The sequence below is a fragment of the Gopherus evgoodei genome, chromosome 17 (genome assembly GCF_007399415.2).
Source record: "Gopherus evgoodei ecotype Sinaloan lineage chromosome 17, rGopEvg1_v1.p, whole genome shotgun sequence".
NCBI lineage: Eukaryota > Metazoa > Chordata > Testudines > Testudinidae > Gopherus > Gopherus evgoodei.
In genome coordinates, this window is record NC_044338.1 from 3,443,093 (window position 1) to 3,455,657 (window position 12,565).

General features: G+C 36.8%; 1 protein-coding gene across 14 annotated transcripts in view; it reads right to left on the reverse strand.

The window, feature by feature from the left end:
* NCOR1 (nuclear receptor corepressor 1) overlaps positions 1–12,565 on the reverse strand; it is a 103,605-nt gene that overhangs the window by 42,758 nt on the left and 48,282 nt on the right. For 9 of the 14 annotated variants that reach the window (XM_030536675.1, XM_030536678.1, XM_030536681.1 and 6 more), the window contains 2 exons: positions 4,540–4,670; positions 3,466–3,671 (listed from right to left, as the gene is read on the reverse strand). In XM_030536675.1, the coding sequence (XP_030392535.1) occupies positions 3,466–3,671; positions 4,540–4,670 (337 nt within the window). The remainder of the gene's footprint in view (positions 1–3,465; positions 3,672–4,539; positions 4,671–12,565) is intronic. The other 5 variants (XM_030536684.1, XM_030536679.1, XM_030536682.1 and 2 more) reach the window with 1 other exon arrangement.

The following is a 12,565-nucleotide window of genomic DNA, read 5'->3' on the forward strand; positions in this document are numbered from 1 at the left end:
GCTGAACTAGTGTTCCTGTGAAATACATGGTACCCAATATACCACTGAAAACTCAGAACCCACAAAATTATTTGTTAATGCTTAAAGGTATAAATTAAAACAAAATCATTAGAAAATATTCCAAATTCCAATTTCTGCCAAGTGTCACGTTAATGTTATGTTCAGAGAAAAACCAAGTATGGTCTTGGCACAAGTAGGGTACCAAAAGTCTCAGTCACAGTCAGTCATAGATAAAAGAAATGCAAACCTTTTTTTTTTTTAAAGCAAGTCATTAATATAAAAATACTGAGCTCATACATAGCCCTTATCTGCATAGCTCAAAGTTTTGTTTTTTCGGTTTTTATTTTTATCAAGGAGAACGTAACCAGACCCATTTAATACATGGGAGAAACAGAAGCATATGAAGGAGACGCTACTAGTCCAGAATTATACAGCAGGTTGGTAGATGAACCAGATATAGAACACACTTCTCTTGACCCCCAGGCCCTAGAGCACACGGCTTGCCTTAAAAGACTACAGAGAGTTGAAAGACAGAAATATACAGAAAGGGAAATATAACTGGCACTTCTATACCATCTTACATTTTCAATGTGCTGTAGCAAATGCTAACTAGTCCTTAAATCACCCCTGCAAGATGGTTAGTCCCATTTTACAAGTAAGGAAATAAGGCAGCAAGATTAAGTGATTTGTCTAAGGCTGCACACCGACAGTAGCAGAGCTGAAATTAACTCCAGAGGTTCTGGCTGCCATTTCAGTCATTTCAGTAGACCCTGCTACCTCACTGCTTTCGCAAAATACAAAATCCCACCCTATGGAAAGCACTCGGAGTCTAAAGGTCTGAAAGCAAACATTTTCAGCACCACTATTTTATTTTAGTGCCACGTATGTATGATACCCTACAGTTATGCTTGCCACGAATATTTTATAGATGTATATATAGATTTTATAGATGTATACAGAATATTTAAAAACATAGTATGCAAAGTCCCTTCCTTAAGGACTCTTCTACAGTAAGTAGTAAAGCAGTTTCATGCTAAAACTATACATATTGTAAGGCAAATAACACGTTATATTTCTTTCTGCAATAAAAAAATAGAACTATTCACAGGATCCATATGTTTTGTTCTTCCAATCATAATTTGCACACTTAAGTCATTAGAAAAAGGCACTGGGCTTTAGGATACCATGAGTCTAGCCTTACCTCTACTACTGATTTGCTGTGTGACCTGGGGTAAGTGACAAGAGTTCTGTGCCTCTTTTCCATGTCAAAGCCATTTTTTAAAGTGCATTGAGATTCAAAGATAAAAGATGCTAATTAAGTCTTACATCTATTGTAATATACTCCACACAACTGATTTGTGGAAAGAGGACAAGTTTAGTGAGAGCAGCTGGGCATTTCTCTTAAAAGGAAATTTTGTACTTATCACACTCTTATTCTGCAACACTACAGGCAGCAAGGATTTATATATAAAATATTGTGAAGGCTCTGAAGGGATTTTGTAGAGCCTCTCTCAGACTTCTATTATATATCTATTTGCATGCTATAACAGACACTATTGAACATAAACCAAATAGAGAGAATGAAAGGGGGTGCAAAACACCGCAGCATACTGTGGAAAAAACAGGGAAACTAAGAACAAAAAACACACAGCCTCAAATGCTCTGAAGTATTCAAGGGGTTCTTCTGTGGAGGGAATTATTCCACTGACTCCTCTGAAAGAGAATGGAATAGTTAATTACTTAGCATGCTGAAGCCTCTTCTCCTACACTCATTTCCTGCATATCAATCTCCTACACTCATCTGGGCAACCAATCATAAGCAAAGAAAAAATGAAAGAAAGTTTAAAAAAATCTATGCTAGTAAAAAAAATGCAATCAACAATTCAGAGGGAAAAATATTCTCCACCTGCTTTATTTCACTGGACTTGGTGTCACTCAGGTTTAATATTGTTCTGAATCATGTTCAGCCACTGCAGACAGCTCAGCTGCCTCTTCACAGACTAGAACCCCTCTTCCCCCAAATTTATCCTTGTTTATCTGCCATTGTGCATAATATAGAAAGCATTAGCAGGACACAGGAAAACAAAGGTAGGTAACATGGATAGGACAGAAAGTATTCAATCCATTCAAAAACTTCCAATGTGGAGTACGGTGGCACCTTAAAGACTAATACGGTGGTACCTTAAAGACTGATACATTTATTTGGGCATAAGCTTTCGTGGGTGCATCTGAAGAAGTGGGTTTTTTATCCATGAAAGCTTATGCCCAAATAAATCTGTTAGTCTTTAAGATGCCACCGGACTCCTTATTGTTTTTATGGATACAGACTACCACGGCTACCCCCTCTTTCAATGTGAGCTTTCATAAAACTGCAAAAAAAAGTTCAAGATTATACGAAGATGTTTATTGTCCTAGTTTAAGAACATGGAAACAAAAGGAGGTCATACTTGCTGAGATAAATCCACGAGCCAATCTTTGATGTTTACAATTTAATGAGCACTCACTTTCTTCTTTTACAGTGCTCTTTCAGGAGGGTCAGATTCCATGAGCAATAACCAGGGAAAGATTTGCTAAAAACTCTAATAGCACAAACCAGTATAATGCTGGTGTACCCAACAGCCACCAACAGCAGGCAGCTTGCAATGATGGAGGAAAAATCTTATGCTACTGTGGATAGTTATTTATACTTTGAATAACATCTGCAAGTTAGAGCCAAACTCAGCTTGACCTCTGGGTAGAGGAAGCTCAAGTAATAGAATAGTGCCATTTGTTGACAGCTGTCACCTTACTTTAATACTCTTTTTAAAATCCTCTCATTATTAATTTTTCTGTATTTCTAATGCATAAGCCAGCATGGCTTGGTTTTGTTTACTTCCTTGTTTCTGCATCATCATCAGATTATGGCAGCAGGAATGTGCACTCCTCTAAGAACTCAGCCAGATACAAGAATCTGTACACAGTCTACAGGTATGTGCCACCAAAATAATATTTTACAGAAAATTCCTTAGCTACATAATGGATTAAGAAACAAGCCAACGAGAGATCCATTCCAGATAACAAATATTGAGGTAAATCAAATTCTGGGCCTCAATTGCTTGTTAGTAACCATCTAGGGCTAGGTCCTGCAAATGGATCCATGTTAATACAGATCCATTTGCAGGATCTAGCACTAACCCTAAAAACTTAGAAAAAAATAGTCTTTGTACAGTAAGAATTATTGGTATTCTCTTATACAGTTTTAACATCTGATCTGATTTTATTTAACATCTGCTCATATCAATACATATTTTTAGAAGTTTGATAAACTTCTTGATGGTCTTGTTTGTCAATAAATGACTAAAATGGGGGGGGGGAGAAGCACTGTATCCAAAATGGAAATGTGTTGTATGCACAAAGAATGATCTCATTGATAAAATGCCTTTCTGCCAGATGAATCCCAATGTGCTTTACATAAATACTACTCACAGGGCTCTGGAGGTGGAGGAAGAGGCGGTGGTGGCTCTTCGGTAGCAGCAGCAGCAGCATTTGCTGCTGCAGCTTCATTTGTCATAGATCTGGTGATCCTGCCCTTACGACGACCTTGACTGTTGGCAGTTTTTCGTCCCCTGGGAGTAGCCTGCTCCGTTTCCTCTGCTGCAATTTCTGTTTTATCCTTCTCTTTGGTGTTTTCTCTGGAGTGAAGACAAAAAAGTTAAAAGAAAAGCTTCAACATGGATATTAATAAAGAGTATACTTCATAGGCAGGTATTGATGAAAATGAATCATAGATATAAGAACCAAGTGTAAGCTCGCTTTTCAGTACTGATGGAAAGAACACTTGTTTGTAAAGCAATTTAACAGTAAAATAGGCTCCTCATTTCCCACCCCACCCCCAAAATCAGAATTTATTTAAAAACAAATGGAGCTACACTCCATTATTAACTAAAAATCAAAGGGAAAAAAAATCTAACATTTCCTTACTGATGGTACCAGGTATGTCCTTTTATTGGTTTTAATAGAATGTCCATTTTCATATAGAAACAAGCACTAGCAGTGTTAGTGGGCCACTTCATCTTGAATGGTCCCTTGAAATGCATTAACTACTTATGCTAAACAATCTGTTCCACCTTGTACCTGTGATACTCTGAGTACATTTCCCAGACCTAAAGAAGAGCTCTGTGTAAAGACAGTACCTCATTGTTTCTCTAATATACTGTAACCTACATAGCTACAACACCACCACATACACCAGCAGCAAACATTTAAACTGAAACAAAAAACTTCAGAAGGGCAAGAAAAATTCCATCCAAACTTTAGGGATTTTCCATTAATGTGACTGGTCCAAAGAGTCTGAGAGAAACAGATATGCCATAGAACAATTCTTTGTGCAATCAACAATAATTCAACTCTAAATAAGGAAATTCTGTAGTGAAATTATCAGGTTTATTGCTTCCATTTAATACCAATTCCCTAAATAAATAGTAACAAAAAACTAGCAAAGAGCAACTGTATTAGGAAAAAAGTCAAACAAAACAGTTCATTCTCATTACATATACTCACTTAGATTCCTCCTTCTCATCCTTTTCCTCTTCATCTTTCTTTTCTTCCTCTTTTTTCTCTGTTTTTTCTGCTTTCTCCTCTTCTACTTTTTCTTCTACCTTTTCTTCTTGTGAAGGACGTGCAATTTGCTGCTGAAACGAACCATTGACACACTAAAACTATATAAAACACTTAACTATGTAAAGGAGATGCATTGTCGTCGTAATAGCATTAACACCATCCATATTATTGAAAGAAGTTACTAAGATTTTACATTAGAATCATCACAATTTACACATCAGTTTAGAAGTTGGGCTTGGATTACAGAGGGACATCTGCAAATTAAAAACATAAGGAAATGGTTTGGCAGACCAGTTGGCATGGAACAATCTGCCTGTAGCCTTGAAGTTTGTTTCAACCATCACATTTTGAATGTTTCCTTCAGTCCCCCTCAATAAGTAAATTATTTTCTCTTAAGTGTCTGATTTTCAGTAACCTTTATTTGGGAACTTACTGCATTTTATTTTGTAGGATTCCATGGACGTACTGTCTTCCTCAATAGAATAAGTAGTGATAGTGAAGATACAGTACACAAGTTATTCTTTGTGCTGTCTTCACAAACAAGTCTATACACACTATCACATATAACATAATATAATATGGAAGAGTTTATGTTAAAAACACCACTATGGGTCCCCAATGCATGAAACCTGAAAATTAACAGCTGTAACGAACAAGTTTTAAAATAGTATTCAGGAGACGTCTAACCAAAAATCTTGAAAAGTATATTTCAAGAGTAGCAATGTTAACTTGCTCTATTTTAAAATAGTAATACATGATAGTTTACAACTTGGAAACAGAAGATCTACCACCATGAACATTATATACAGTCCTAACCCTCCTAAGGGTAGTCAGCAGTATCAAGCATTACATTAGGAATTCCATATTTCACTAGATCAGGGGTCGGCAATCTTTCAGAAGTGGTGTGCCGAGTCTTCATTTATTCACTCCGATTTTTGAGGTTTTGAGTGCCAGTAATTCATTTTAACGTTTTTAGAAGGTCTCTTTCTATAAGTCTATAATATATAACTAAACTATTGTTGTATGTAGAGTAAATAAGGTTTTAAAAATGTTTAAGAAGCTTCATTTAAAATTAAATTAAAATGCAGTGGCCAGGACCCGGGCAGTGAGAGTGCCACTGAAAAATTAGCTTGCATGCCGCCTTTGGCAAGTGTGCCATAGGTTGCCTACCCCTGCACTAGATTACTTTAAGCAGTTGGGGAGAAATATAGTCAAGTTCTTTACTATATTTCTCAATGACAACAAAAGATGTACTTTTACAATCATGTGAGTGTTGACAAAGAAAAACAGTTTGCAAATATCAGAGTAATTACAAACAGGCTCCCTTCCCCTGCATTTATGCAGTCCTAATTAAACTGGCAGTTCTAGCCCTAACTTTGTCTTGAAGCCTGGACAAGTATCTGCTTCCGCCAAGGTAGCATGATAGCATTAGCTTCAACCACCAGTAATACATTTGATATAAACTAGCATCCTGTTTGTTGCCCTTTTCCTATAGCCACACATGCAAGAATCTGTTGTGTACTAATTCTTAAATATAGCTATAGTCAACAATTACTGAGCAGAGAAGACACAATACCGTTTCAATACTCTCATGGGGTTACTGCCCCTAAAACACTTCACAGAAACAAAATTGTACTTGCTTCTTACTGGCTCAAATCGTATCTACAACTCAAACCCACCTGAATCACTTTTACTATTCTTCATTTACATGACACCAACACCAGTTATTTTGATGTAATGTAAGATATCTACATTCACATTTTACAAGTTTACCTTTGATATCCATGTCCAAATCCCTGTAACCAGAATGGTAGTACCAAGTGCTGAAATCTATTTATATTTATTATAAATCAGCACAGGTCCCAATTTGGACTGATGGATTATTCCACTGGTAGCCTGATAGAAGTGAAGATATTTAAAGACACTTTCATTTTTTCCCTCACTATTGTTTTCAAACATGCTATTTTAATGTCTTTATTATATCTCCTATAGCTATTTCCATTGTTAACTGTAAACCTATCAATCTAGAACTGAAAATGGTGGGACGAATTTGTCACCATCCCCACACCTCTTCGCCCCCCCTCCCCCCCCAAAAAAACCATTCAACTTCCTGCCTGGCTTAGTTATTAGGAATAAGCTAAGATTTGCCAACTCAAATCTCTCATGCTGTTTCCAGATGGACTGAAGAATGTATAAGATGTGTTCACAGGGAAAAATTTTATACAAAATTAAAAGAAATGGACCCTAAAAGGTGGCTGTAAAAATATTTTCTTCACAAGTATAAGCTTTAATGTCCTTATGTTCCCTGCTGTGTTACTGTCTTTTACAGAGTGCTCTCAGGACTTCCTCAAAAAAAGAGCACCAAGAGTCAAGTAAAGCCAAGCAAAATATGAGAGAGGTTTCTTTGCATTTTACTTATGTTACATTTATATACTGCAGCACATAAGTGTATATATTTCATTAAATTTTAGCATTTGTATCTACACAATAAATGTAATTATATGAGCAATTAAACTTCACGCTTGAGGATTGTAAGCATGTGATGATTAGGAAGAAATTCCCCTGCTCTCCGTGCACAGCACTGTACAATTATTATATTACAATTACTTCTTAGGTGCAGTATGGGGGTGGTTCACCTTCTTCTGAAACAGTGCTTAGTTACTATCCAGACACCTAGCTAGATGAATTGTGCATTCCAGTGTGGCAATTCCTTCTGAATATTATTTATTAGCAATATTACTATAGCACCAAGAGATACCAATCAGGGTCCCATTGTACTACGTGCTGTACAACTAGTCAACTCCATAAAGACTGTTCCCGCCCCCAAGGGCTTGCAATCTAAGTTGTGGTTTGGGCAGTACTCCAGTGTGAGAAACCTGATCTCAGATCCTCAAAGATTCTTCCCTTTGACAACATAAAAATATTTTTAAAACAGTATCAAGAACGTGTGAGATGGCACGTGAGTAACACAGAGCCTACGTACAATTAAGTTACTACGTATGGTATTGTTTGGAAAACATGCTCATAACTATTGATTAATGCAGGAAAAATTTCTGTAAGCAAATAGAAAATATGTAAGAATGCTTGCTTTAATCATCTAATTTCTATAAACTAAACATTCCAAAAAGGAAACCATGGGGGTAGCTTGCATATGTAAACCAAAATAAAGGTGCAGGTATTGTAAGTGCGCACATTATATATACACAAACAATAAGAAGTCTGTTAAAAAACCCAGGAAAATTCATTGAAGGCTAAAACCTACTCTCTCCGTTTGCACTTAAATAGTGCACCACACAAATCAAATATTACTGAGAGAGCATTCAAACACGCATGGCACTATTAAAAAAAACAAAGACTAAATCTTTTCCCCTAAGAGTTTACAATTCTGCAAGCATTCACTATTGCATATATGCTTACTCCTATGTGTAGTCATATCTAATTAGCGAAACTACAAAGGGAGTAACTCCATGATCTAATTGGGGGTTACACGAGATCAGAGGTTCTCAAACGGGGGTCAGGAGGTTATTACATGGGGCGTCACAAGCTGTCAGCCTCCACCCCAAACCCTGCTTTGCATTCAGCATTTATAATAATGTTAAATATATAAAAAAGTGTTTTTTAATTTGTAAGGGGGAGGTTGCACTCAGAGGCTTGCTATTTGAAAGGGGTCACCAGTACAAAAGTTTGAGAACCAATGCACTAGATGACCCTTGCTACTCCTTCTAACCCTATGATTCGGCCCTAAATTCACAAAACAGGAGGAAGTAACAAATGGAAGGTAAATAATATAATATAGGCTTGAGTAATTCATGAGTCTTGAAGGTAATATTGTATTGCATATACATAAGTATAGCTCAAGTGCCTCCTCAAAAGGGTGTACTGAGAAGGGATTTGAGAATGAAGAAAAAGGTGAAGTGTCAGAGTCAAGAAGGGGGAAGCAAGCATAGGTGTACACAGAGGAGAAAGACAAAGGGGGTAAACAAGCAGTTTTGGCTAATGTAAGTCATGCACAGTCCAGCGATCACTCTCTCTCTCTCCTCCCTAGACCCCAAACATCCAGATGCCTATAAAACCCGGTCGTCAGTTCAAAATTCCCTGCTTGTGCAGACTAAAATCAGATTCTCAGATAGACTTTAAACGGCAAAATACGCTTAAACATCTGCTCAAACAAAAAAAAAAGTTTAGTATTAAACTCTTGGGGGATTTTTCTCTTGAGCACAAGGAACAATTTGCCTATGTTTTGCAGAAGTCTTTGAATAAAGTCAGTGTGCTGCAATGCGCAGATGCCACAAAGAGTCAGCATGATTTTTGCTAGTGGGATTTTAAGTAAGGGCCTTATCACTAAATCAATGTGTGCTGCTGGATGTCTAAATACAGAGCAAGACAGAAACAAGAATTCTGGTAATTATTAAATGCCTTAACACATCTGAAAATTCACAGAAGGACGAGGAGAGTGTTCTGGGAGTTTTTTCCTAGGAGCTTAAATGCTGTGTGTTAACAGGATTAAATTTTATATAGTCCATTGAAAAAACTCCTGAAAATAGGCTGGATAAATTCTAAAAGGCTCCTTCGTATAGCAGTGGCAGCAGATGTCACTGGTACATACCCAAATTAAGGTTGGAAGTCAGCCTGAATATATTTTATAAAAATTGAATTGCTTTTGACTTTTTAAAAATATGAACTGAAATAGATATTAATAGTTAACTTTTATTTATAATCTTCCTGCAAAGTATCAACATCTCAATATTGGTACTAGCCGGTTTTCCCAAGTATTCCTTTAACACAATGTCAGTGAGACATGCTGAGGTAAATGTTTTTCGATTGTGCAAGACAGGACAGTATGAGAAGCAAAGAGTTTAGATGAACCGCAGCTTCAGCAAAAATCTGGATTTTGTATATAACTTGCCTGAAAAAATAGCTGGATCATCAGAACACCCTCAATTGCTTTTATCTGCCTAATTTAACACTGCACATTGTCAACAACAGGTTTAAATCTGTTTTTTTCCACAGTGAATTTTTCTAGTATGCAATGCTCTATAGGGCAAAGGCAGGCTGAAACACAAACCTTAAACAGCTGAAGCCTCAGTCAACGACGTACCTGCACATTCATCTGTTGATTAAAACTCTTACTATCCACAGCACAAGGGTCGGGCTCTAATGCAAAATAAAACTCAAAAGCACAAAACCCACAGCACCATCAATAGCTCCTTAGCATGGGATGGCTGACCCAGCAACGCGTTTATTCCAGGAAACTTTGTCATCCTGCCACTTAAGCTGCCTACAGAAGAGTTGCCCATCTCACATGCAAGCTTCTAATCTCACAGGGGTTACTCAAGGTAATCCCCACTGAGCTGTGCTTGATTGGCTGTCACAGAAATAAAGTAAGTTTCTGCCGGGTCAAATCACTGGACTGTACCACCTGCTGCAAAGACATATGGGTCGGCCCACAGACATAAGTTTATGCTGACAATGCAGCTATACTACGGAAAAGTACATTTCAAATTACTGACTAATATTTCTCACCAGCCCTCTTTGAAATTTTATTCCAAGAGAGCCTTAAAAATACTGCTAACCACTCAAATTAATCTTCTGCTTTTCTACTAAAACAGACTTTATTCAGTCCATCTAAATTATAGATATACACACTACACCCTTCAATGGCCAATTCTGTAATAAAATTATTATTTCCCTCTCAGCTGATCAATAATTTTGCTTCAAAAACTGCTGGAGCAACCAAACCAACAAGATCATAAACCACTGGATGGCGTTCTGAAATACAAGCAACTAGATCCTCTCGTTTCACTTTGAAGTGGTTAATGTAATGCTGCTCTTCCTCTTCGTGTGCAAATCAAACAAACTGTTTGTTGCTGTGCCTTGATAGCTGTTACTTCTGTGTTGCCAGTATATATCAGGATTCACATAGCCTGTAATCATCACTTCACAGAAGGTAGCGATAAAGCTGGAAGTTCTCCGGTGAGCATCCTTTTTAAAGGATAGACTAAATTTTGAGACTTAACTATCAGAATATCCCTTCCCACTAGCTGGCAGTTTTCAATCAGACTTTGCATTTGCATTCATGCTTCTCCACTTTCTATTCTGAAGTAAAAAACACATTTGCTTTATTTTAAAAAACCCGTGTGCTACAAGGCAGACACTTGTCATGTTACCTCCCCATGCAAGTCTTTCCCCTTCTAGATTTACTTTAACTAAAGAAAAACATGTCTCTTATGACACAATAAACTCCACATTTCTTAAGAACTTCATATGCCATAATCCAGTACTCAGGACCTTCAAAATAAACATCCATTTTGAGACCTATGCTGATGTTGGCCAAGTTTAAATGGTTGCAATTGTACTGGCTAAGAAAAGATTTAGGTTTTTAAATCATAACCATGAGTAACAGCTGTGCCAGTGTAATATACTGATGCCCTCTACTGGAGAATTGTATCCTACCTGCACTTGCTATCTGTTTCACTGCATTATTATCTGCCTCGCTTCTAACTTCTATGACCCTATATTCTGGGATGCTTCTTTTGAAGTTACTCTATTGCCAGTGCAAAAAGATCCTGGGGTGCATCCTAAACCCCACTACCTTGCTGGGAAGCTGGAAAGGATAAGGTCAATTAATAGTGGAGAAGAGTCTCCTGTTTGCTCTTATCTTTTAATGGGTACTCATGAGTAGTTTTTCCATTTACAGTGAAAAATATCACCCTCCATTGGACTGAAAAAGTGACGCAAATTAAGGTTTAGTGTATTCATCATGTTGTTTCAGGTATTATAGCCCAATAGTCATTTTTCCCCCAAAAGGTGAAAAATAATTACATTTACACTCATAAAACAAAGGCTCCAGGCAAACAAAATAATGTGATTTCTCAAGGCTTTCAACTGCTAGAAAATACAAGTGTTTACATTGCAGTTAGGGCTAAGGAAATTATATTAATAACCACAATAACTATAAGCATAAGTACAGGTATTTGACAGTTCTAGAACATAATTTTCTGTAATTTACTCTATAAACAGAAATCCTTACTACAAATTGGGTTTACTAACTATTAACACATTCTGAAAGAAGGCAACACAATTCAGAGCTGAGCAAGACAGGATTCAACAGAAAAATCTAAAATATATTTTAGCATTCTTCATATATACCATGATTCAGATACCAATGTGCTCTTGCCACTTCATGTATATACAAGACTCACGAAGAGTTTCCCATAATTCTGATGTTTATAACTTGTCCATTAAATATTTAATCTGGGCTGACAACTGGCAAACTATGGCCCCCATATCTAATAATTAGGCAGCATTTAACTTGTCTCACACAAGTAGTCCCAGTGCCTTCCATGAAACTACAAGTCAATCGTCACAGAATGAGGGCCAGACTCTGCCAGAGCATAGTTTTGTTTTAACCATATTCAGCTTATACTGCTTTTGCTCCTTTAACATCGTACAAGTAAAACTTCCTAGTTCTGACAGGTTTTGGTTCCTGCATACTTCAAAAAGGTCTTAACACTAAAAGTTAAAATCTGACGAACAACTAGGTCTGCAATATGCCTATTTACTTTGACGTTTTTTAATATTACTTTGGTGTATCTACACAAGCTTCCAAACTGACTACTGCACAAAACAGAGTAGTTACTTTTAAGGAGGTAATTTATGTACTTTAATCAGATGTACAACCCAAGTTTGCTCTCTTATTCAAATCAGTAAGAGTTTAGAAATGTTACAATGAATTATCCTGCAAATAACAGGTCCTGACTACAGTAATAGTGATACATTAACTACTGTACAGAAGAACTAAAGCACTACTGACTTTAGGATGAAATAGCATATACCCCACCCTCATGCTCAAATGCAGTTTACTAGTTCTGAAGGACTTAAGTGTTATAGAGCAACAAAAAATATGATCAAACTGCACTAGTTTTTTGAATGCAAGTTATGTCTAAATATTAATTATAATCAGCAG